Source organism: Alternaria hordeiaustralica, assembly GCF_023758085.1.
Source record: "Alternaria hordeiaustralica strain BMP 2776 chromosome Unknown scaffold_16, whole genome shotgun sequence".
NCBI lineage: Eukaryota > Fungi > Ascomycota > Dothideomycetes > Pleosporales > Pleosporaceae > Alternaria > Alternaria hordeiaustralica.
Genome location: NW_026056788.1, coordinates 223,853 through 249,847, shown reverse-complemented (window position 1 = coordinate 249,847; position 25,995 = coordinate 223,853). Strand labels below are relative to the sequence as shown.

The 25,995-nt window shown below is 51.7% G+C and overlaps 7 protein-coding genes across 7 annotated transcripts; 4 read left to right on the top strand and 3 right to left on the bottom strand.

Annotated features, from left to right (window-relative positions):
* Window positions 1-3,744: 3,744 nt before the first annotated feature.
* J4E84_007372 (uncharacterized protein) lies at window positions 3,745-5,289 on the bottom strand (the record flags this gene model as incomplete). The annotated part of the gene is made up of 1 exon (XM_049389956.1): window positions 3,745-5,289. One exon carries the CDS (start codon window positions 5,287-5,289, stop codon window positions 3,745-3,747), a length of 1,545 nt encoding a protein of 514 aa, XP_049242256.1.
* A 960-nt stretch (window positions 5,290-6,249) lies between these two features.
* Window positions 6,250-8,460, top strand: J4E84_007371 (uncharacterized protein; the record flags this gene model as incomplete). Its single annotated transcript, XM_049389955.1, has 5 exons — window positions 6,250-6,317; window positions 6,478-6,625; window positions 6,671-6,764; window positions 6,817-7,315; window positions 7,365-8,460. 5 exons carry the CDS (start codon window positions 6,250-6,252, stop codon window positions 8,458-8,460), a joined length of 1,905 nt encoding a protein of 634 aa, XP_049242255.1.
* A 747-nt stretch (window positions 8,461-9,207) lies between these two features.
* Window positions 9,208-10,361, bottom strand: J4E84_007370 (uncharacterized protein; the record flags this gene model as incomplete). Its single annotated transcript, XM_049389954.1, has 2 exons — window positions 9,208-9,967; window positions 10,069-10,361. The coding sequence occupies 2 exons, from the start codon at window positions 10,359-10,361 to the stop codon at window positions 9,208-9,210; spliced, it is 1,053 nt and encodes a 350-aa protein (XP_049242254.1).
* A 1,860-nt stretch (window positions 10,362-12,221) lies between these two features.
* J4E84_007369 (uncharacterized protein) lies at window positions 12,222-14,141 on the top strand (the record flags this gene model as incomplete). Its single annotated transcript, XM_049389953.1, has 4 exons — window positions 12,222-12,516; window positions 12,585-12,697; window positions 12,747-13,119; window positions 13,168-14,141. 4 exons carry the CDS (start codon window positions 12,222-12,224, stop codon window positions 14,139-14,141), a joined length of 1,755 nt encoding a protein of 584 aa, XP_049242253.1.
* A 174-nt stretch (window positions 14,142-14,315) lies between these two features.
* Window positions 14,316-15,416, bottom strand: J4E84_007368 (uncharacterized protein; the record flags this gene model as incomplete). The annotated part of the gene is made up of 1 exon (XM_049389952.1): window positions 14,316-15,416. One exon carries the CDS (start codon window positions 15,414-15,416, stop codon window positions 14,316-14,318), a length of 1,101 nt encoding a protein of 366 aa, XP_049242252.1.
* A 5,398-nt stretch (window positions 15,417-20,814) lies between these two features.
* J4E84_007367 (uncharacterized protein) lies at window positions 20,815-23,984 on the top strand (the record flags this gene model as incomplete). The annotated part of the gene is made up of 2 exons (XM_049389951.1): window positions 20,815-23,143; window positions 23,197-23,984. The coding sequence occupies 2 exons, from the start codon at window positions 20,815-20,817 to the stop codon at window positions 23,982-23,984; spliced, it is 3,117 nt and encodes a 1,038-aa protein (XP_049242251.1).
* A 679-nt stretch (window positions 23,985-24,663) lies between these two features.
* Window positions 24,664-25,395, top strand: J4E84_007366 (uncharacterized protein; the record flags this gene model as incomplete). Its single annotated transcript, XM_049389950.1, has 1 exon — window positions 24,664-25,395. One exon carries the CDS (start codon window positions 24,664-24,666, stop codon window positions 25,393-25,395), a length of 732 nt encoding a protein of 243 aa, XP_049242250.1.
* Window positions 25,396-25,995: the final 600 nt, after the last annotated feature.

Genomic DNA, 25,995 nt, shown 5'->3' with positions numbered 1-25,995 from the left:
CGCCGTAGAACTACAACTCCTTCTTGGCCTCTAATGGTTTGTTAGCTCGAGATTGCAAGAGGACTCATGCTTTCGAGGGCACGATGGAAGCTCGATTGTGGTACCGGCCTAACAGAGTTCATTTTGCCAACTATAGCAACTTCAAAGTCTTTCGCACCCATGCGCCTTCGGCCACGTCAAAGTCGGTGAGCCCGACACGTCGAAAAGCTTCTTCGTCGGAGTCTTTCACTTTTTCAAGGACCAAGCCTATGATCTTTGGGTTCTTCTCTCTTTCTTTCCGCTCCCGCACAATCTGAACACATAAGTACTCTCTGACATCCTCGCCATCGTACTGTTGATCGACACCCGCGAGATCTGCCGTGAAGGAACACACATCGCCGCAGGACCCTAGCCTCTCGTCCATGCACACACGGTGTCCTGGCTTGTTCAACTTTCCGATAGCTCCCGTCACATCCCAGACGTTGTGGATGAAGTCAGAGTCTGGAAGATGTGCCACGTATATTGAGCGGCAATGCCCGATTATGGTCAAGCTGCTACCTTCTTGTACCCTGCCTTTCCGATCCTCATTTATGCGAATAATGTTGTGGTGCTCGAGGCGCGGTCCGTATTGAGTATTCCATAACACCCAGTCAGATAAAATCTCAGCAGATATATCATCACTTCGACGCCATGTGTCGTAATACCACACTATTTGAGAATCTATCCACCTGCAGCTCCATGATGGGCTCTGGTAGACTTCTGGCTGTCTCTGTGCGAAAGCTGAAAACCAAGCCATGGAAAGGAAGGGGTTGTTTGCCCAGACTCCGGCCAAGTATGCACCCATCCCAGGTGCCTCTAGTGCTGATGCCAACCCAGAGATAGAGGGAAGCTTATCTGTCTCATATGTAAGTCGACGGACAGCCATCTCTTGTAATATAATGTTCCAGGCTCCAATCCTTTCAATGATGTCCGACTCAGTGGGATTTGGGTTAATGTTTTCTTGTTGATGATAGAACTTGGTGAACATGTGCTTGGCGAAATGAACTGCCGGGGTGCTGTGTCTTCCCCGGTCATCTTCCAGATACAGTGTAGTGTTACACTCCCAAGCCATCTGACTTCGAAAGAAATGTAAGTTACGTGCGGAAAGAATTCGTTCCTGGAAAGCCCATCCGCGAGAATAAAGCGGATGGTTTAGCATGTCTGCCCAAGGTGAACAGGTAGATTGAAGGCACATCGTCAAGTCAGGCCCGAAAAGGTGTGACTGTAGGACTGCGCGGTCGCTGAATATGCCATCTTCTGTACTATTGGCGGAGTCTGCACAGATAGTGAAAGCTGAGTTACTATAAACCTTAGCTATACGAGATGATTCAAGACTCTAGTCGTTGTTGCTGTCTTGGAGAATACACAATTGGTCGATCTAGATCCACTCGAACTCTATCTTGTGTGCAATAGCAACAGCGTGCTATAGAGTCTTTAGTAAATCTGCTGTTTAGAAGCTAGATTTTAGTCTATTAATGTTATTAGTTATAGTCTTGTAGAGAGCCCTAGACCTAGACACTACTCTAAGCTAGAACTATCTACCTAACTATTAATTCTACCTGCCTAAACTACTACTTACCTAATATACTACTACTTACTTTACTATTACGCAACTAATATACTACGCTTCTAGCGCTACTTACTTATATATATATAAGTACTTTTTAAAGCTATTCTATACTTTAATACTTACTAAAAACTCTACTTACTTATTACTAAGATCTTCTCTATCTACTATAATTACTTTTCTTAATTTAGATACTAGCTTAAGCTACTTCTTAATAAATACTTTAGTAAAAGATATAAGCTTTTTTATATACTATTAGCTACTATAATAATACTTATACTTACTATACATATTTTACTTATATATATTTTATATAAACTACTAAAATAACTTTACTACTTTTTTATTTAATAATAAAAATATTTTTCTATTTAGATTTATATCTACTTTAGCTCTTTTCTTAATACTCTTTATAGTTAAATTAGTAAAATCTACTATATACTTAAGTTTATTAGCGTACTTAGTAGTCTTTATATAATTATTAGTATCTACTTTATAGTAGTATATATAGTACTTACTAGCTTTTTTAAGTAGTATTATAGAAATAGGCTATATACGTTTTTCTACTTTCTTATTTTTTTAAAAATATTTAAGAATACTATTTCTTATAAAGTTAAGCTTTTAAATATACTATACGCTTTTTTACTACTATATAACTATAACTATAATACTTTTTAGCTTTTTAGTATACTTAATACTTTTTAAACTTATTTAAACTATTTACTATATCTTAGTTATATAATACCTATATTCTGCTCTGCACACGTGTACGTCTAGATTTCGACTACTATAGCCCTCACACTCTCTTCTAGTCTTGTAGGTATTCCCTGTGCCCTAGGAATAGCTCAAAGCAACGTATCGCCCTTCCATCTCTCTTGTCAGGCATAGCTTTAGCTGACTGGGGTCATCGCGAGGAATATGAACAAGGCGTGTCGGGAGACGCACGGCCGTTGGAAGGGCGCAGGCTGCACCATGCGAACGAGTGCAACGTTCAAGCCAGCCTTTTGCGATATCGAAGCACTCTGCGCTGTCTACTTGCGACTCTATACGGCGGCCCAAGTACCTGTCATCGAGATCCTCGTAGTCGGCCCAGAACGGTATTTCGAACCCTGGAAATGGTGAAGATTAGCGTCAATGTCGTCGAAATCGCCTCAAGCACATACCAAAAGCCGCACAAAGCCTTAGCTCATGTTCTTCTGTAATGGATAATTGGGAGTTGTCATTGCGAACATAGTACACTTTGATGAGAGTTCCGTCCTTGGAAGGTCGTAGCAAGAGAATCTGTGTGTGTGTTTCAGAAATTACATCAATTCCGTGTTTTCTAGCAACCTTGAGGAAGAAGTCGCAGCCTGGACATTGTGATCTGGTCATGTTGTCCAAGCTATCGAGAGCGTAGAACATTCCATCGTCTAGAAGGATGCCTGTGCAGCGAGAACACGTAGCGGCAACGATGGCGGACATGACTTTGCGAGCTGGGCATGCCAGATTGGATGCCGGACGTCGAGGCGCGCACTGTACTTGTACGCGCCGCAAGTCATCTTACAGGGGTGTCAGCCGTGTAACGTGTCCCAGGCTGACATGCGTTTGTCTAAATATCGATTGTCGGTAAACAGCCTCGCCCATTGGTAAATGGAGATTTCTTTATCTTGAGGTAGGGGCCCTAGACAACTAATGCTGGGGCGAATGTTGGCGTACCAATAAGTGCGTTCGACGGCCTGCGCTGAAGCAGCTGGAATGCCGCTCACCAGGAGAACGACATAGATTGCAGTTGGAACACGTCACAGGTGCAGGTAGTCTGTGGGAATAGCCTACCAGAGCCTTCTGCCTTCTGCCTGCAAAAAGGCAACGAGGCGTTAGGAGCTGCATGGCTGCGATATGTGATACATAGTCACCTTCGAAACATTATTCGAGGGTAGTCCGCTTCCCCCAATGCTCCAACCTCTGACGTCTCTGGCCTGGATAAATGATCCTCTGCTTATCGTTCAGCACGGCCACTGTTGTGGTGAGGCTGAGCAGAACGCCATAGCAAGGGTTTTGCCGACACTCCCGGCGATGCTGCCTACTTGAGCCCAGTGGGCCGTGGCTGCGCCACTGCGAGGCTGACAGTGAGCATACAGGTGGGGTCACCGCTTCCATACGACGGGATCCAATATTCCCTCCTACGTCTTACGAAAGGACTTAGTGTCGTCGCTCACCCCATCAGGCTGACCATCTTCCCTCTTCCTCTTCTTACCCTTCTCCTCCTGCTCCTTCTTCATGTCCCTCCTTTCCCGTCTCTCCACTGCGTCCCATTGATCAACTCCCCACTTGACATACTCTTCCAGAAAAGGCTTAAGCCCACCCCAAATTCTCTCCTCATACGCGGAGTGCTGAAACTCGATACATAGCCACTCCAACGCCCTGAGCTGATCTATACCACCATAAAGATCCAAAGCTGCACGCTCGTAAACTCTCTTGTTTCCCTCGTTTGCTTCCGCGTACACCTTCTCGAATTTCTCGACGATGGGTTTGACCGACGCAGGTGGTATAAGTGTAACGTTGCCTTCACCATCGCCAGTGCCGATGGTGAAGCACGCGTAGTCGCCTAGTTCGATCTCGTCGAAGTCTCTATCGCTGCCATGAAGGAGGTGGCCGTTGTTTTCGTTGGGGAACAGAGTATAGTCCATGTCATGCATCCAGCTTCCTGATGTATTGACTTCGTCCGTGCTGTAGAAGATATCCTCATCGATGCCGTTGCTCGCACGTAGGAAGTCTTTGTAGTCATCAGGAAGCTTTCCGTCAGGGAGCGCGACGAACGAATGCTCGTCGGGTGAGGAGAGGCGTTTTTCGAGGGCGGCAATTTGAGCTTCGGTTGCGCCGTCCTTGAGAACAGTGGGTATTGTATCTTCACCGCTATCTTCGCGTTCGGTGAGGATGTTTTTGTCAACCATCTTTACAAGTTCGGCCATCGTTTTGGATCGATACGGTCGAGCGGGGCCTTCGGTAGAACGCTTCTCGATGAGGGCGCAACCTTCTTTGACATATTCATCCACGTCAGATGCACGCACACCGAATGTATCCCCGAGCATAACAGACGCGAGAACGGGCCAGATGCCTGGGCAATCCTTCAAGCCTTGGCGACGAAAGATGTAGTGCCTGGTCTCGTCACCGCTTCTATCTGGGTTGTCCCAATTATCCAGCAAGTACTGATATAGTTCTTTCATGTTATCTTCGACCAGACTGGTAGCTAGACGATGTTCGTCCGCAAGTAACGCAACCTGTGTCACCGCACCGAGCGTCATGGTTTCCCCGGCATGCCTGTAGGTAGCATCCGGCTTCGTATTAAGGCGCTCGCGTACGGTTTCCACATCTTCTTTACTGAGCGTCCTTTCCTCAGCTTTCGTTGCGATGTCGTTCGGCAAACCCGCGGTGCTGATGCTATCCGCATCCGCGTCGTCTGCTCTGCGGGCCCATGTTGGGAAAGTGTCGCTAGCTGTCCATGCTCCTTGCAACTGCTCTTCGGTAGTGTGACCGTAGTAGTCCCAGGTTGTTGTGTCAAGACCGTACTTATGGATTGACTCGAGAAGTTTGTTGGCTTGGTGGGGAAATCCAAGAACGAACAGGTCCAGAGCTGCGTGCTGCGCTATCCTCGACGAGTTCAAATGCATGCGACAAGTAAGAATGGAGGTCTTGGACCAGGGTATGAGAGGCAGGGCGCGTGCCATGATGTCGAAAGCGGCGTCCTAGGTGCTGCTGTGGGAGAGGATGAAGTGGCATTTTAGACCTGGGTTACGTGTTTGAAGACCTTTGAAGCTGCTAGCCGTAGATGTCACTATGTGCCGGTATCGTGGTGTTTTGAGATTAGCTGCCAGGCTGCAGGCAGCATCTGAGGTGCGATGACATCATGCCTGAACTAGCCAAGGCAGCACGGGAATCCTACCAGCATGACAGCGTCTGTTACAACGCGATGCCATGCAACGATTGAACCCGTACTCATGCCATTGCTATGACAGCCATCCTAGAAGCCTTCAACGCGACGGGCCATGTCGTCAGGTGGCATCCACGGATACTCGGCCTCGGGGGACTCTGGAAGGTACCCCGAGATGCGCAAGCGAGCCTCGCGCGGTCTAGACGATGTGCGCAGATCCGTAGAACTAATGCCAGGGACGTGTAGGCGACACTACTAGTCGTATGAGTGAGGTCGAAAGGAACGAACATTGTCGCTGCGTCCTCCGTCAACGAAGCCACCGGATTGTGGCACAGCCGCGCGATTTAATCAACTGCCGCCTGGGCAAAGTGTGCCAATGTCGGAGGTTCCGTCGATCCTGCAGAATTGAGGTTTCCGCTCGCGTAGACATTACAGTTTTTCGTACGGAAAAGCGTCGCCACACATCACATGACGTGCTGAGAAATCAGGGTCAGCTCTGGCTGGCTCCAAAACTTCGGCCCGTGGAGGTGGCGCGGCGGCTCTTGTGGATCTGGTGGGGTCGGTCTTAGGGTCCGATCCACAACTCAACAGCGTTGGATTCGTCCGTTCGCCATGCTTTCATAAACCTTGAACTACTCAATCTTGACCGGTCTTCAATCAAGTGTAATGGCGACCATGCAATCGCTGAAAGACAGTCGCGCAACCACGTCCTGTACTGAGTGTCAACGGAGGAAGCAGAAGGTGACGACACTCCACAATGGCCCTGCATCTACCCCTTGAACTAATGACGCGGCTAGTGCTCGCGAGAATGGCCCTGCAATCACTGTCAGGCACGAAAAGTACCCCATCTTTGTCAATTCTCTGTCAAAAGAGGGCAGCAGGAGCCTTCTCCAGAGTCGTCCCGGTATGTAGATCGTCCTGCCTACCCCGCCATTAGCGGAACGCGGTAGTAACAGCGATTCTGCAGTGAAAATTCGGCCTCCAGCATCAAAGGCACAAAACGAAGCGCTCCTGACTCTGCAGAGCCGCAATTTTTGTCGCAGGATGGCGAGCAAGAAGAGCTTGAGGATGGGCTGAAAGCGTGGGGGTACATGCCTGGTCATGTGCACTACAAAGTAGGCGGGGTGGAGGAGGTAAGAGCATCTCTCAAAACTTTGATATCCACTAACACGTTCAAGAACGGTCCGCGGAAAGACTCGCCGACAGAGAGCTCCGTTACCACGGATGTTCTCGAGAAAGTCCTGTCAGCCGTTCCGCCAAGATCAATAACGGGTAGGCACAAACACCGCGAGATCTTAACGATCCAATCTCTAACCATGAGCAGATGCGTTCGTTAACCACTTCCTCAACGTCGTCAACTACCGCTACACTGCAATATACGGGCCAACATTAGCCGAACAGTATGTCCAGTGGTGGGCAGATCGCGGTGCCGGCAAGCAACTTTCTCCAGAATTTACCTGCCTGCTCCTGAGGATATGCGCGTACTCAGTGCAGTACCTCACACCCGCACTCCGCAAGATGATCGAGTTTGAGTTGGCTTGCAACTGCCAGACTCTGACAGACCGTTTCTCCGACGCGGCGGAAGAGCTAAGCCGGAGTTTTGGAGCAGCGAGAACGAGCGTTGAACGCGTGCAAGAGCTATTTCTGAAGTGCGTTTGGTTGAAGGCCGAGTCCAAGATCGTAGAGTCGTGGCATGCGCTTTCGCGCACAATCCGGGAAGCGCAAGAACTGGGCATCGATAAGGATGGAGGTATCGAAGGCTTGTGTGAGTTCGACATAGAGATCAGGAGACGTCTCTGGACATTGCTGTACATCTGGGATTGGTAAGTACAAACCTACGCATTGTAGAAGCATAGCCTGACTCTCGCGCAGGCAAATGTCAGCATGGCTCGGCCGTCCAAACCTCATCGACCAAAAGAATCTCGACTTCAAGTTCCCCAATCTACGCCTCGACAAGTCGACCACGGAGCCAAACCTACTATCACCCTTCGCACACATCGCCCTTCAAGCAACCCTCGGCCGTAGGATCGCCGCTACCATGGGGAATGCTCAATCTGAACACGCCCTCTCGGACAAGCAGGTCTTGGCGATAGAAGCGGAATGCGAAAAGTTCATCGAGGAGCTACCCCCGATTTTCCGCTTCACAGACCCCGACACGTCATTCGATGAGTCCCATCCTTTCTTCGTGTTCCAGCGCTGTCAGCTACATTGCGTCATCTTCGTGACGATGCTGAACTTCTTCAAGCCCTACCTGACCCGAGAACGGCGGGACGCGATAGCCGACCAGGACGACGAGTTCCGGAAGAAAGGCGTAGACATCGCGTTGCGACTTCTGAAAGTAGCGCGCCAGCTCTTCGACCACGAGTTCCCCATCAACGCGAAGTTCCATATGGTTGTTTTTGCGATCTTCGACACGGCGACTTTACTCTGCTCGGCAATTATACACGACCGCGAGCACCTCCTACCTCATCGCGAAGAGATTGTGGATGCCATTGAGAGCTCGCTGGATACGCTGCATCAACTCAGCGGGACGACGAAACTAGGCGCTACATCGTACAACTTCCTCTTCAAGCTCGTGCAGGCCACACCGGAGCTTTCGCGGTACTCATCCGCCAGTAAGCGGCAACGACAGACTTCTTCTTCGGTACCTACAACGACACCGCCGGTGCCGGCGCATGAGCCTGCGCCTGTAGCGGTGATGCCGCCCGTGAAGAACACAGCGCCGCCGGAGCCCACTGCTGCGCCGATGGTTTCGACTGCGGCCGATCTTCCATCAATGACGATCTCAGATGAGCTGTCCTTCGATATCGATCAATTTCTCGCCCAAAATCCCTTTGGCACAGTCGGTGATCCAGCTGCCGTCGATATGGGTGGTATGGAGCAGATTTGGGATTGGCAGGATTTGCATATAGATGTTTACGCGCAGGGAGAGCCGGATGGGTGGAACGCTACTGGCGATGGTTCTTGATCATGCTCGGATCGTAATCTTGTCAGCGCTGTGTACCCCTTCCAGCACTATCTCGAGCACGAAGCCACCGCTTCTCCAGGGAGTGAAGAAGGGACCGGATTATCAGATCTGGGATAGGTGGTCAACGAGTCGGTAGCCTCTGGATCCTGTGTGCGACTGCCGCAGTCGCAAGGTTGGGTTTAACTCGGTGGTAGACGAGTATGCACCCAGCGGTATTGGCCATCGGACTTTGATAGCCAGCGATGCTGCGCTCGCATGTAGTGCAATCCGCGTCGTGTGCCTGGTACTCGGGCTATTTTTCTACGTTCACATAGTTTAGCTCTTTGACGTACATCTAAGCATATAGTAATATCATACCATAGTCTTACTCACGCTGGCGCTCGAAATCACCTCGCCCCCGATGCGATGTCTAAACCATGCGACTGCGATTGCGAAATGCTAGGGTTCGGCATACAAAATGTGTCAACACAAGGCTTTCAGAAAAGGGCGGACGGGGCTGAAGTTAAGTGTCGCAGGGTGGCTCAACCCCGAAAACCTTCGGAGGCCCTAAGGCGCCGCGAACATCGTCATGTGTGGCTGTGCAGGGAGACAAGCTTTTGTTTAGCAGATTCGTTTTTTTACACGTGGTGAGGGAAAAGCAATGATGTTATTGCTGCTATACCCAGTGCAAGCCACCATGCTTAACCGATGGTCTCACTGATCCCTCAACACCATGTCAACAATCGACCAGACGTCATACTCATCCGATCAGAACGGGGCTGATTTGCAACTCAGCTTCCTCGCTTTCCTTGCCGACGCTGCCTCCAGCTCAGCGGCCTTGCGCTTCTCCGTGGGCTTCCTGACGCGCTTCGGGCGTTGGGGCTCGTCCGTTCCCAAAGCACTAGGGGATTCCATGACTTCCTCCTTCGTGACTGGCTTGGCCGATAGTCTCAGGACCAAACGCGGATGTTTGGCACGTCGTTCAGGCGTCGTGGGAGGCATGGTCGGAGGTGGCGGTACCCCTCCGACACCGTGGTCTCGTTCATTCGATGCCGGTGTAACAGCCCGACTCTCCGTTGCGAGAGGAGTAGCTCTCAGATCCTCCAGTCCGATCTCCGCCGTGGAAGTCGAACGCGGTGTGTCGAAATACAAAACCTCCGGTTCTTGCCCTTGAACGCGTACCGCGGCGAAGCTATTTTCCGTGCGCTTTTTCCACTCGCTCAATCCCATCAAGACCTTGGCCTGACTGCCTAGCTCTTTGCACTGCTTCAATGAAAGCCCCAGGAGTTCGTTATGTTTGTTGGAGAGAGCTTGGTGGTCCCTACGCAGCATATCGTATGATGAGGCGAGCATGTCGAGCTGCTCCTCTAGGTCAAGAAAAGACTGTGCGCTGCTGATCTGTAGGTTGTCGAGTTCTTGTCGGAGGGCGCGAATGCTTGATTTAGGGTCTATCGAAGACATCCGACGGCTTCCGTGGTCTTGGTCATCGTAGACTGTGGGTGGTGTGTTGTAACGGAGACGGACAATGCTACATGATGTCAGCAGGCCACTTCCCTGATCTGGACGTTCTCAACAACGTACTAATCCGCGTCATCAGAGAAGTATTGACGGCAGCTCTCCGTCACGGACTGTTCACTGTTCGATGGAGATTCGTATCCGATGATGGGGAATTTCTTGTCACCCGTGATGTATGGCTGCCAGTCGCTATCGCTATCGGACCGCTCACACATGGAGGACAAGTCAATGACATCGTGTCGACACACCTCTTGGTCACAGTAGTGATCATTGCGGGCTGCTGGCCATTTGGGTATAGTTGCGACCGATCGCGACGCTGCAAAACGTTTCCGTTCATCAAGTAGCTTGTAGAAGGCTTCCACGGTTTCAGCGCTGTTCTTACTGACGAGGGGTTCGGCGCCGGACATGTTGCTAGCTGATAGCAACAGATGATAGAAATGATGGTCGTGCTATTGATGAGTGGTGTTTATGGCACTGTTGATGGAAGATGCTGGTGTATGTCACTCGAAGGAAGGCTGACCCATGACAGAGCGGATCATTGACGAGGGCTACTACCTCGTCCAATCTGACACGATGTTCGTCGTTGCCATTTGTGATGAAAACGCATCTCTTCTCGAAGCAGCCTCGACGCAAGGCTGGAGCAGTTGGCGTGAGGAGGAATGGAAAGATCGAATCAAACCTTATGTATCTTGGTAAGGCTGATACTAGGAAGATGCCGACAACAGGCGCAGGGTGCGCAAACGTTTCTCAGCAACATGCATGCCGTCCTGCAGCTTTGCCTGTGGTGTCGCTCGAAAGATGCAGTCGGTGCCAGATTCAGGCGAAACATGGTGGGAAGAACCGAAAGATTCTTGATCTTGCTCTCGCCAAGTAATGTGGTACGTAGGTTACATTCGGGTAACACTACAGTACCGAGGCGATACGAGGTCAACAGAAAGGCCCTGGATCCTTGAATCGAGCATGTCGCGTGACATTGCCCGTTGTCGTTACGACTTGCTTTGGGGCAGGCCCACCTTCGCGCCTACTCGGCACGTGCTGCCAGGGAAAGTGTTGCATTCGGAGGAGACCGGTGAACTTACTGCAGTGGTTGGCAGGTGTGGAGCCGGGCAAGGATCCAACAACCTGCCACAGTGAACGGCAGATTTCTCGTTGCAATTCGAGCGTTTCGGTCTCGGTCTTTCCAGTAGATTAGCAGTGGCAGGCCGCGCATTCAGGGCATGTCGATCTCCCATCGATGTTGGGGTCGAAGGCATCCCGCGCGTTCTGGGAGTGATATCTCTGGGACGTCATGCCTGATCCGGGCATTCAACGAGAACACTCGAGCCACCCCGCTTACTGTCGGTGTGATTAACGTCTGGCGATAATTTGAGGCCGGTCTTCTTAGCCATTTCGCGTGTGCGAAGCCTGCGAAAGTAAACGTAATCGGCACGTCTTTAGTCTAGTAGCGTTTCGGCACGCGGCAAAATTCGTCGGGTCCGCCACAAGCGAACAGCCTCGCGTCGAGAGGTCAACGTCGCAGTAGCAACGACGATCTGTGCTGGTAGCCATCACTGTCAACCGATGCACCTGGTCAGTGAACTGTTGTGTTCATCGAGGGCTCAGCGTGTAAGGTTCTGTCACTGCGCTCATCGGGCGCGCTGCTGCAGGCGCACCCACGCACAAGAAGAGAGACTGCAAAGCTTACCAGACCGATGGTATTAGCTAAGGCCAAGCCTAATAGGATCGAGCGAACCACAGAGGCGACGTGGGATGATCTTTGCAGTGAACGGCAGAGGAACGTGATGGGGTCTGATGCTTGGTCCACCAAGCACTACGTCACGGCGCGCCTTAATGCCGCTACCTTGGCGCACCGTACCAACGACTCCACACCATCTGTCCGTTCCAAAAGATTTTTTGACAGGGGCGGCGCCGGGGAGAGCTGGAGTATATGAGGGGCCATGACCCTCCTCCGGGACCGAGCTCGTGTAACTCTTGTCATCAATTTCCTGCGACCCTGCTGTCGCGGAAGCTTGCCATACCCAATATACAAGCTTTTCCAAGCCTCACAAGCCTTTAGCATCCTGCTTGGGTGAAGACGCCGTGACGGTTCGACACATAAACGACAACGCCACCAGATTACAGCGACATCGACGACTCGACGACCCTGGACAGCACTATCCCAATTGCGACTGCCCAATTATCGCACCCCTCTTTACCATTGCGCCAACCCCAAGCAACAACTCTACGCCCATCCTCCATCGCGGCACCACCACCATCATTACGCCAAGATGGTCCGAACTATGTTTGTGAATCCCTTCAAGGCCCATCATGTCGACGAATTCCCCGGCGTCCATGTGCCTCTTGATGACTCGACCCATCGCGCTTCTGTAGCTTCCACCCACCCACGCGCCTCCCTCGCTGCAACAGAGAAGACGACCAAAGACGACAAACCAGAAGATGGCCTCACGCGCCCTGACAGTAATGCATCTAGTGGTGTTGTTAACCATGGCTTGACAATCGCAGCATTGAAGGCAGAGATTGAAGCAGAGGTCGCTGCTTCGGATAACGACACGCCATATGACCGTACGTCGTGTGGCTTTTCCTATCACCTCCGGTAATTTTCACGAGGAAACAGTACTGATCTTCTACAGGCAAGTCCAAGGTTATCAACAAAGCCTTGCAAGATATGGGTATGGGCCGCTACCAGTGGCAGCTTTTTGCTCTTTGCGGTGGCGGTTGGATGGCCGACAACTTGTGGCTGCAGGTGCGCATATCAAATTCCTCATCAACCAACAGGACTTACCAAGATACAGGGTGTTGCTCTCACACTACCACAACTCAGCGTTGAGTTCGGTGTCAGCGAGACAGAAGTCAGATACACCACACTAGCGCTCTTCCTTGGTCTCTGCATTGGCGCTTCCTTCTGGGGTACCGCCTCTGATATTATCGGTCGCCGTCTCGCTTTCAACTTTACTCTTTTCCTCGCTGGTGTCTTTGGTCTTGCATCCGGCGGCGGGCCCAACTGGATCGGCACATGCGCACTCTACGCTTGTATCGGTCTTGGTGTCGGTGGTAACCTCCCAGTTGACGGCGCTTTGTTCCTCGAATTCCTGCCTCAAACATCGGGAAACCTCCTTACGCTCCTTTCCATCTTCTGGCCCGTCGGTAACCTGGTTGCCTCGCTCCGTAAGTTGATATCGCTAGCTATACTCATCATTTACTAACGACCTACAGTGGCATGGGCATTCATCCCCAACTTCTCATGCGCCGACGGTACTCCCATCGGACAATGCCGCATGGAAGACAACATGGGCTGGCGATACCTCATCCTAACTCTCGGCGCCATCACATTCTTCATGTTCATCTGCCGCTTCTTCCTCTTCCATCTTTACGAGTCACCCAAGTTCCTGTTGTCTCGCGGTCGCCAGGCTGAGGCTGTCGCCACCGTCTACGGTATTGCGCACTACAACAAGACGCACACCTGGCTCACCGAGGACATACTCAACCAAATTGGCGGCGACCAGGAAGTCACCGGAGAAGATGTCAAGCTCAGCGTCTTCGAAATCGTCAAGCGCTCCCTCAGCCGTTTCTCGATGAAGCGCTTCAGGACTCTCTTCCAGGACAAGAAGATTGGTCTTACTACCGCACTGCTTTGGTTCCAATGGTCGACTATCGGTATGGCCTACCCGCTGTTCAACGCTTTCCTGCCACAGTACCTGAAGAACTCGGGCGGCGGAGTCGAGAACGACATCAGCATCGTCTACCGCAACTACGCCATCACCGCCATCGTCGGAGTCCCCGGATCCATCCTCGCCTGCTACACCGTCGATCTCAAATACGTCGGCCGCAAGGGCACAATGGCCATCGCCACAGTCATCACCGGTGTTTTCGTCTTCCTCTTCACCATCTCTTCCGACTCCGACTTCCAGCTCGCGTTCACTTGTCTCGAGGCTTTCTTCCAGAACATCATGTACGGTGTCTTGTACGCGTACACACCTGAAGTGTTCCCCGCCCCGATCCGTGGCACTGGTACTGGAATGAGCAGTTTCTTGAACCGCGTTGCTGGTCTTTGTGCGCCCATTGTTGCTATTCAGGCGGGTGGAAGTAACCCCAAGGCGCCGATTTACGCCAGCGGTGGTCTATTCATCGCAGCGTTCTTTAGTATGTTGGTGTTGCCTATTGAGACGAGAGGCAAGCAGACTTTGTAGATGGTACGCTTTGAGTACTTGACGGCAGGACCGTATAGCGCAGTTGCATGATATGTAGCGCTAAGAAATGACAACTATCCATTTCATGTCAAATTATTCCACCTAGTGTCTCTCGCCGTGCCCTCTGACTAACCACCACATCCCCTCCACGTCTACACATCTTTATCCCCCAACTCACAGCCTCGCCCTCACCTCCCCCAGCCTCAAACCCCACCCCCTCAACCATCTCTCCACCAACTCCTCCGTAACATCTTCAACCTCTGGCAACATCTCCAGTGCATTTCTGTTATAGAAAACCAACGCCTCCCCTTCCCTACCCTCCCTACCCTCCATCAAAAACGCATGCATCTTGAACTTCTGCGGGTCCAACATACCCAACCACTGCGGCAGACTACACTCCCTAACTTCCAGTCCGAATCGCTCCACCAACACTTTCTGCAGCAGCACCCAAGGCGCAGGGCGGGGGTGCATCATGTTGTACACCTTGACATTGACTGCAGATGTGCTTGGTTGGGATAATGTGACATTGGCAATCCCCTCCGCCAACGAATCAACCGGAATCCAATCCACAGCATTCATCCTCACGGGCCAGTACCCCAGTTTTTGACTTGTCTTGACTATGACGTATAGCCAACCCTGGATCGGCCACTGCGGCGCATTGAGTATGGCGGATGATGCACCTCCGATCTGACCTGCGCGGACGATAGCGATGCGTAACCCGTGTTCTCGCCCTGCGCGCGCGAGAAGTTGCTCCGCGAGACATTTACTCTGGCCATACCCCGTGTTCGCTGCGCTGGCAAAGTCCCAGGCAGGGACTTCGGGGATGAGCGGGGTGGAAGGATGCTGGGTTGGGTGATTCATTATCGAAGTGTTGGACGACATGAAGGTTACGCGCGGGTTTAGGGGACTGGCGATACATGCAGTGATGACATGTTGAACAGCGTTGAGGAGGGGCAGGTAGCCAATGAGAGGCGTCGCCCAATTCGCGTTCCACGCATTGAACACGATTTCCGAAACGCTGGTCGTGAAATGTGTGTATTGGGTGGGGGATAGGCCGAGGCTGGGGAGTGTGATGTCGGTTGTTATGAAGGTGAGGCGGGTTAGGTCTTCGTTGCTGATGTGGGTGAGAGTCGAGGTGGTGCGTTGTTCTGCGTCTTTGCTACGGTTTAGGCAGAGGATGGTGGTGTGGGGATGCTTTTGGAGGAGAGAGGCGGTGATGTAGGGGCCTAGGAAGCCTGTGGAGCCAATGAGGGCGATGGTCTTTTGTGAGGTCATTGCTGGCTGTGAGGGTGTGGTGCTATCTTTGATTGGAATGAGGTTCTTGATATGTATAATCGGGGTGGTGAGAGTACTAAACAGTCGTCCATTGATACTATTACGCACGTGAGTAAGTGAAGGGTGAGGTTAGTACGTGATGTCAGGTACACGTCCGTTTGCACCTTATACTTCTAGACGGTGGTCAGGAAGTGAGGTCACATCCACGGGGGTGTTGAACATGCCGTGCAACACCCATTGGTGGGTAATAAAGGGGCGCCCTGCTGATAGTGATGTGAAGCCCGATACTCGTCCTCTCCAATGAACTGAATGCAAGATACATACTGGTCATCTACAATTGACATGACTTGCTGCCGAGTCCTCCGCGGATGCGTGCCAACTTCTCATGGAAGCGTAAGGGGCCCAACTATGGGTGGTAATGTGCGGTCAACTGCATACAATACACATTGATTGTACCGATTTGTGCAAAGGATGCCGCGGAATTACACCGATCGCGCGTGCCGTTACTGTAGCCTTGTGGTATTTTCCCTTTGCCCTCGGCTCGCGAAGAGCGTGGCTGGAAGGGCAGGCCACTGCTGAGTGATACACGGCAGGGCTCTGTGTGGCGTTGCTCCAACTGCGTGGTGGAGTCCTGACAGGCGTTGAGTATGGTGTTCCCCCATATCCACGATACGGCCTGCAAGGTCTAGATCTAGCGCGATAGTAATCAGACCAGGCTGAAGATTTAAACGCATAGAGCGTACGTTGCCATAGGCTAGGTACGAGTGAGGAAATAGTCTATCGTCGACGATCAGTTCACATCGCAGCATCTGCCGTTGTACAACATGCCAGTACCCGATACGCGACGGTTCGCATGAGCGGGTAATTGTGGGCGCAAGGGTGACCCAAGACTGAGGCACGGAAAAGGGAGGTTTGAGATATCCCTTTGGTCTGATGATGTAGCAATGCGGCTCCACAATCGCCACGCCCTGTAAGCCTCGACTCCTTACCTCTCCATACCACACGTTAACTACGCCCACCGCAACGGCTGCCGCTTCGGTCGGATGGAGTACTCCGCAGCGGCATACGACGATGGTGGTCAAAGGCCGTGAAGCATTCCCGCGCTTGCCATCGCCTTTCTTAAAGAAGAAGCTGCTCCGAGCTGCCCTCGACTGAGCGACCGTCTGCGCTATCGTAGACTTTCCCGTGCCCGCCATGCCGCTCAGCCAGGATGTAGACTTGCCGTCCTTGCTGTTCGTTCATGTTGTTGTCTCGTCTATCAGCTCGGTGCGGGTGTTCGATAGACATCGTGCAGTGTGCTCTTCGCAGTGGGAATCGCAGGAGGCGCCTGTCGCGAAAGGCAGTCTGGTTAGATCCAGCTTATGGTCATGTCCACGGGTTGAACACAACGACTCGGTATAGTCAGTGAGAAGCCAGGTCTACATGACATACCTGGGTACAGAAAGTTTCGCCCGATCGACCTGAAGGGCTAAACTAGACTTCGTCCATGATGCGAGGTCTTGAGAGAGGAGAAGCAGGCTGTTCGATCACGCTCCGGACCCGTGGACGTCGTGGGCAGACGGAGCAGCCAGGCCGCTGTCAGGCTGGGCGCAAAATACCACCCAAAACTATTACAATCGGATCACTCTCAGACGAGCCCGAACAAAACAAATGCTGTCAGACTGAAGGTAATGCTGCAATTCATGATTAGCTGCCCGAGGCTGAGCATTGCGCGCGGCCCGACTCCCGGACCGCGTCGGCAACATGTTTCGCCGAAGCCCGCTTGTGCGTCATCGAATCATGAGCGGAACACCATGCCAATGTCATCCTCCCATCGCGTGCATTGCGATATGTCTGTTTGAGCATACTGTTTATTCGCTAGATAAGAACACTACCACGACACCACTCGATGGCCTGTACACAGCAACTGAGAACGCCCATCAACCACCCGGAACGTTGCTTCCTGAAGAGCGTGGTCGCCCTACATGTGCGTATCCTCGCTGCGACGCGTTTGCTTCCGCACCCCAGCCTCCAGGCTCTAGAAAGCTACTCTGCTGCGACGATGGCATCAGCATTCTCTGGACGTCCTGGTTGAACCCGAACCCACGCACAGGCCTATCGCTGACATTGCCTGATCGTAAGGACACGTATTCCCCATGATCGCGACGCACTAGCGATCCAATGTGCAGCGCTTTGTTGGCACTAGTCATGAGCAGCTTCAGTGCTGGACCAGACTGCTGACAGTGCATCAGGTTCTGAAGCTGATCGACGACATCGAGGATTTCTCGATCCCAACCACGAAGCGGAGTTTCGAAATCAGATATTCCGTCTATGATGCAAATGATCGTCTTTGACTTATCCATGTTGCCCACGACCGACCCAAACAAATATACCAAAGCTCGCACGTTGTATTGCAACACTGCGTCGTAGAGACTCTGCTCCAATGGATCTAGCTCGATGTCCGGCGAGTCAGGATAAAGGAGTAGCTGGGTGATGAGGCTGCGTATAAGTCCTGAAGGTCCGCTGATCGTATCTTGCTCAACCCTGGTATGACTGCTGCAAAAGAAGCGCAGGATTATATTGGAGCTTGTCTGGACGAGCGTGGTTGCTAAAGAAGCACACAAGACGGACAACGGAGAGATCTTTCCGATACCATCGTCTTTGCAATATCCATCAACCAGGAGAATCCCGGAGAACGGCTGACTAAGCCAGTTCTTGAACTGCGCAGTCGTGAGCAGCCAACGCGCCTTGCCGAGGCCGTTAGGTCGTAAAGAGTTGCTCTGTCTCAATATATGCTCCGTTTCGCCGCTCAAGTATCCGAGGTCCACGCCGAGTGTCCACAGAAGCTCTTCTGTTGTCATCGAGATTGTCCGTTGGGTGAGACGTCGCTCCTTCGCGATGACCTCGGTTCTAACAGTTTGCTGGACAGGCTGCCCTGGAGATTGATGAGCTTGTGACTGGGTCCATAAATGTGGGCTCGGCTTACTTGATCGATACACCATTTCTGAGGCTAATAACTTGTACAGCTCAGTCTGAACCATAGCAGCAACCTCATTCTTGGATACCATCATCGACATGCAATCGCTTATTCTCAGGAACCCTTGCTTGTTGTCTTCTTTCATCTCTTTACATGTCTTCATCACGTTGGTCTGCACCAATGTGAGATGCTCATCCAGAACATCAACCTTACCGTCAAGAGAAGTGCCTTGCTCCAAGACTTCGTTTATACCTCGGTTGAGTGTCTTCGTTTCCCCATCGAGAAGCCTGACTCCATGCGATACTTTATGAACTTGAGCGCGCGTTGCGTGCAACTCAGTATCGATAGCGGAAGTCGTCTTGCGGATTTGCTGCAGGCTTTGTGCGCTGAGAATGTCGACTCTCATCGTCACCCCGGCCTTGGCGTTTTGGATGTTATGATTGAGTCCCTCCAACACGGCTGCTTCGTATTCCGGCAGCCGTGACTTTATACGGCGGAAGCCTATCGAAGCTGAGGGCTTGACGGTTTATATCAAATGGGGCAAAACTTACGTGAGTCTTCTTTGTGGCAACGAAGCAGCATCTCGATAAGCAATTTCAGGGAATCAACGATGATACCGTAAAGGTCCCACGTCTTCACTTTCAGTTCACTATCTCGAAATACCTCATACATCTCGGCTGTCCTCTTGAGAGTATCAACGACGTCTGCGAGTAGCTCTAGTATCTTCTCTCGGTTCTCGATGTGTTGTTCCCAGGCCTGGACAGACCGTCAGCTAATATAAGAAATCTCGATACGGAGTAATGATACCTGGAAGAAGAACGACAATCCTCCGCGTAAGATACCAAGGCCTTGTTCTTCTGGGATTATGGAGCAAAGAGAGTCGAGTGTCCTGGCATCTGCCTTGCCGCCTCGAATGAAGTTTCGAAAGGAACCTTTTGGAGCTTTGGCTTCGTACGCCGCGTTCGCAGCATCGATCTGATCGAAGACATCATCCCACGTACAATTCTCCGTTTTGCATCCAGGGAACAACGTACTGGCCTTGCTGAGAACAGTTTCAAGCTCGCTTTCCAAGCATGAGTTTCTCGTTCTTCGAGCGGTATGGTGCACCTGGGAAACTTACTTGCTCGGTATGGTCCTGAGTTCTCCACGCTGACTGTTGTATTGGGTGGGCACAGACAGTGTCGAGCGCAAAGCACCACCTGTGGTTCTCCTGAACAGCTGAAACCTTCTGATTTCGTGCTCGTCGTTCATCACCTCCTTCACATCTTTCGACGGCAAAGGATTCTTTGAAAGTTTATTCATTGTGGACCTGAATATTGCGGGTGTAGGGGCTTGAAACTCGGGGTAGTCGAATTCTCTTCTTCAGTCTGCTGCAAGCTGGAGATCGCACAGCTTCAGAGGGTAGCACACCAACTTGCTCAGCCCCACTGCAATATGCACCACCAAAGCAACCTTCGTGCAGCTACCCCAATATCGCCTTTCGACCTCCGGTAAAATGTAGATAGTAACGTAAATGTCGCACCTGCCATGTCAGCGCTGGATGGGGAAATCCAATCCGAAGGCTTGAGGCCAAATGAAGGGACAGATCTCAATGCGCGAGATGGGGGCGGGAGACTGCTGCAGAGCCAATCAGAGCAATACTGTTATCAGCTCGGTTTTCGGCATACGGGCTGTGTATACGCTGGATCTGGAAGCCTTTGAGAAAGGCGTGCTGACCCAAGGCTGACACCGATAAAGTGCGCTACTGGAAAAGGCAGCTGGGGGCCAAAACTTCGACAAGCTAAACGCCAAGGGCTTATTTTCGCGCAGCACATCGAATGATCGGAAATTCAGGTTCATCTCCGAAGGTGTGAAGACCGTCTCTTCAAGGAACAACTCACAGCTGCTATACTCGCTTAGCCTGACGAACGGCAGCAACTGCAATACCCAGGCTACAGGTATACACCTCAGCCAATCACCAATTTTCCCCGCACTACCTCCAATGCACATCGAACCTGATTTTCCTCGCTCAGCGTCTCCATGCAGCAGTTGGCTTATTGAATCAGCCGCGGTTACTCGAGGTCTGCACTTGGCCCCTACCAGCCCCCGTTTTGACCGGAATTTACAGGGAACTTGGTATGACAATCTAGCCCCCAAGCAACCACAACTATATATCGGCAATGATCGCTACGGGTAAGAAGTATCTGTGCCACACGCGCAGCCGACATGTCCTACAAGCTCAGCGCTTGGGGTTCTAGGTAACCACCTTTAGCCTCCTGTACTACGACGGAGGCCTCTCGACCTTCCAAGCAGAATCCTGACGTGCTTATTGCCATTCTGTTACCAAGCTAGTCTTTAAATCCTTGCAATTCTTTGCTAGCGCTCACCTTATCTCCCCTCCAAGATCTCTTTCACATTTCCACGCTGTCAACAATCGACCTCCACTCCATTCGCGCTAACAACATGATGGAGTCCGCGTCTCCTACAGCTGCGAACGTGGAGCAAGAACTCAAACAGCCAGCCTTGGATACTGTGTGCCAAGTAACCGACCCTGCTGAATGTGATATGGCGACGCCGAAAGAAGTCTCGAACAAAGATTCCAGAGATGGCGATGCCATCGTCGCACAGCTGGAATCCGGATCTGTATCGCTCGATCAAATCAACCGGAGTATCGGCGACCTCACGAGTTCGATCAAAGAGCTAGTCACTTCCAGAACAAAACAAGCACCCGCAGCGGAGTCTGGTGAACCCAGTGCAAAGAGTCCGAAAGAGCAGAAGGCAGCCACTAAAGTTGATGGGGACATAAGCACTGAAGAAGAGTCGAATGGCGTGGTATTCTCGGGAAAGATCGTTCCTCAAGTGCGAAATTGCAACTGGGAACAGTTCAAGAACAGGGATGACGGAGGTGAAGAAGTCTTCGCTTTGGAGGTACTGAATACCGGTGGATCACTGCCACGTCAAATGGAGGATGAGAATGCCAGAAGGGCGCGCATTCCTGGACGAAAGCCTGAAGTCCCATCTGATCCTGAGGACCCTACCCCGATCACGAAACACGGCCTAGCACATAGCGAAGTACGCAGAGGTAGCTGGATTCAGCAGGTCCGGATCAATTCCAAAGCCGTCATGAAGATGCTTGGGAAGTTAAGTGATGCCGATAAACCCTGGGAAGGGAAGCCACATACGTTTCACCAGCCTTTTCGACTTCTCCTTCACTTCCACGAGAAGATCAAGGAGGAGCTTCAGATCATCGAGACAAAGGTTGCAGGCTCATCAGCACCACCAGACACAGATTTAGCCTCGCTAGATGAGGCCACCCTGAAGGACACAGCGCCTGCTTCCGTTGCCGATGATGAAGACACGAACAATAAGAAAGAGCAAGAGTCAGACGATCTGGAAGCGTTGTATTTGAAGAAAGAAACGCTTGAGGAGGTCCAGTGCTACGTCAACTTTGTGGAAGAGCGCCTGCTTCCTCTGCGCCAACAATTCCATAATCCGACCGCTACAGGGGTGCCTAAAGTGGGCTACGAAGATCTGAGCTATCTCTTCGAGCCCGGCGATCTTGTGTATGTCCCAAAGTCTGGCCAACAAGGGCCTAGCGCAAACTCAACCACGCAAGAGATCCGCAGATTATTTCGGGTCCACGTCGGCTACAACAAAGAGTTATTGGACGGCTGCAGTTGCTCCATCTGCAAGGTACAAAAGTTTACCTCAATCCAGTCGTACTATTTAGACTACGATGGAGAGGGATACGGTTGTGTTATGACTCCAATCCCTTTCGAACCATTTGCGGGGAAGAAGCTCATCACTGAGCTGCCATGCTACCCACTCCGGTTCGTCGAGGATCGAGAAACGAAGCTAAAACATGCCAAGAGTGACGGGTCCAGATTCGTGGAACACATTTCTAAACGATACGGCTTCTACAATGGATGGTCGGTCATCAAAAGCCCTGCCGGGGACGACCTTGAAGACGCAAAGGGGGACAGGATCAAGAGTCCAGAGCATATCGAGAGCGACGTGTTGGTGGATTTCACCGAAGCTTCCAACGTGTACCCAAGGTGGAAACCCGAGCTGACTAAACAAGAGGAGGACATATACACCCTGGCACTGGTTAGCGATGACACCTCCATAATAACATGGAAGGGCTCCGACCGCAAAGATCTTCTTCGGGAAAGCCATGACAGTCTCATGGATGACAGTCTGTTCGAGTTCTTGGAGTACAATGCTTATATAAAGCGCGATGCCTTTCTGGCGAAGCAGCATAACCAAGCTCCTACTGGAGAAGACCTGGTCCTTCTACCACGGCGCATGTTTGCGTACGCCGTAGGGGATCGCAAGTTTGTGCATATTGACTCCCGCTATCTTAAGCCCGTGAAGCAGCAAGGCAAGGAGGGTGAAGCATTCGGAGACCTACAGATTGACAACAAGAACAAACGACTCATCGAGTCGCTTTTGAAATCGCACTTTAGGAAGAAAAAGGATGAATCTGAAGGGACGGAAGTTCTCTCGCAGGATCTCATTCGAGGAAAGGGCCGAGGCATTGTCATCCTTCTACATGGTGAACCTGGCGTTGGAAAGACCGCCACAGCGGAGGCTGTCGCCCAGAAATACGAGAAGCCGTTGTTTCCCATCACCTGTGGTGACCTTGGTTTTACTCCGGAAGGTGTGGAGAAGTCTTTGAAAGAATTCTTTCGCTTGGCCCATCTTTGGGATTGTGTTCTGTTGCTCGATGAAGCCGAGGTCTTTATTTCGCAAAGAGATAAGAATGATCTTCAAAGGAATGCGCTGGTATCCGGTAAGCTGTCATCACATTGCAAACAAGAACACTTATGCTCACATCACTGTCAGTATTCCTCCGAATGCTCGAGTATTACAATGGCGTGTTGTTCCTCACGACTAATCGAGTTGGGGTTCTTGATGAGGCTATCAAGTCTCGAGTTCACCTCCATCTGCGATACAATCAGCTTGACAGACAACAGACAACGGAGATCTTCAAGCACAACATCATCCGACTCAAAAACATCGAACTTCAACGCCAGGATGCTGCCGATCGGTTATACATTATTGAGAGCGAGATCAACGAATTTGCGCTGACCCATTTTGATGAGACAGCCAAGTCTGGCGTAGGCCGATGGAATGGTAGGCAGATTCGGAACGCATTCCTGATCGCTGCTTCGCTAGCGCACCTCGACGGCGAGAAAAATCCCGGCATGCAGAAACAGTTACGAAAGATGCATTTTGATGATGTCGCCCAAACGACCAAGTTGTACGATAGCTTCAGAACCGCCACCCTGGGTCGAGATGACAGTCATCTTGCCCACGAGCGCGAGGAGCGATACGACGGTTTTGATCCACGCTCTAGTATAGCTATGCCGAGTAACCCATATGGACACCCTTCGTATGCACCGCCGCATCGTACCGGGCCTGCCGGCTACTATGCTGCACCAACCACTCAGTATGAACGTACAAATCCTATGGGACCCCCAGGACATATGCCCAAGCCTGCTACGCCAGTAGCACATGAGCAACCGCCATCCGATGTAGGATATAGTCGTCAGTACGAAGCTGGTTCAAGATCATCGATGGGAGGAGCAGAATGGCAGCAAGGACAGTATCCCAGCCAGCAATACGGATAGAAGAACAACGTCGGCCGATCCTTGTGTAGCAGACGGCTCAATTTGTACCTTTCTTAGATGCCGATACCTTCTCTTACTTTCCATTTGTTGCTTCTTATCTTTTGGCTCGCTTAGCTTTCAATATACATGACAGCAACTGCCGTCGTACGACCTGTCATTACCCTATACGTTACGGTTCGCATGTGACAATCGTGATTTGAAGCGCAAGGGCGTCTCGGGCCTGGAACGTGGGTACGAGAGAGTCATGGCCCTGATGATGTAGCGACGGGTGGAAAGACGGGAGAATCTAAAAATTGGCCAAGGCGGGCTCCACATCTGCTACGCGCTGCAGGCCTCGACCCTCTACGTCTCCGTCCCACATGTCGTCTACACCCACCACGACGGCTGTTGCTTTGGCCGAACATCATTCTATGAGAGTAGTCTCTATCTGTCTGTCGAGTCAGCAAATGGCACGGAAAACACACACTGCAACGCGCGACTGCGGCCAGGGTCTTTCCCCGCATCTGGCTGCCGAGGCTTCAACACCATGAAGTTTGGCAGCTCGAGCACGCAAAGCGATGCGTAGCTTCATGAAATCACTAGGACTAACATCATAGACTCTACTAAACAATTCACTTTGACCCAGGTAGCCTCGCATCGCCATCGACGTCGTAATCGCAATACCCAAACCGCCCACACAATGGCACTGGGCGACTACACAAACCTACGCGTCGACCGCCACGACCGCGTCTTCGTCATCACCCTCGCCAAAGCCCCCGAAAACCGCATAAACGTCGCCTTCGCGCAAGAAATTATACGCGCACTCCGCGACATCGAGCGCGAACTAGGCGCCGACACAGAAGGCTGCGTGATAACGCGAGGAAACGACGAGAAGTTCTGGTGCACTGGTCTCGAGCTAGATGAGAGCGACAGAAACCCTTTCGCCAACAGCGATGGTTTCTTCCCGCTGCTAGCCACGCTGCTCGACTACCCGTTCCCCACTATCGCGTTGCTGACGGGCCATACATTCGGCGGCGCCTGCCCCTTCGCCCTCGCACACGACTACCGCATCATGAACTCCTCGCGCGGCTTCTTCTCTATGCCGCCCGTGAATCTCGGTTTGCATTTCCCTGGCATCGGATTTCTGCCGCGGCTCAAGCTGCGCCCGCAGATTGCAAGGAAGATGCTGCTTGAGGCGCATCGCTGGACGGGCAAGGAGGCATATGAGGATGGTATTGTGGATGAGATTGCGGACCCCGAGGTTATGCTTGAGGTTGCGTTGAAGAAGGCGAGGGATGTGCAGGGGAGGGCTAAGATGGGGGTTTATAGTGTGTTGAGGAATGAGCTTTGGGGGGAGGCGGCGGAGAAGATTAGGGGGATTTGTTATGTGCATGGGAAGAGGGTTACTGCGCCAGCGAAGGCGAAGATTTAGAGTTGTCGGTTTTCATGACTGACGATGATCGATGTCAATCTAGAGTGATTCACTGATCATGTCTTGGGATTGTATCCTTGTTGGGTGGTTGGTTCATTCCGCAGTTCGCGTGGGCGTGCCTCATTTCGTCATGGATCCGTGCGTCATCCTATCGCGACTTCCTTTCGCTTCATCTCACTCCACCTTTCTTCCGCTTCATCGCATCCCGAATGCATCCCTCGTTACTTCATCTTTTACCAATTCCTTCAGATATCGCAGAACGGTCGCTCACGTTGACGAACCCTTTGCGACAAACAAAGTCCGTCTACCGAACGCACGAGGGTCGGTCGCGAGCTATCTTCAGCATCCTACCTGTCTCTGCGGAGACCGGACCGAGAAAACGCGCGTATCAGGCCATCTGCAATCTTTGATATCAGTATATACAAGTGTACCTGTGTATCGGTCAGTCCTACATATCTGCTGCTGGCCGTCAAAGGCTAAATGCGTCGCTTCATCTACCGCGCCCTGGCGATCTCCATTCAATTTGGATCAATACCAGGATGCTCAACACAACGTGAAGCTGACTGGACTAGGCTACTTCAGCCCTAGTTGTGTTGTTGT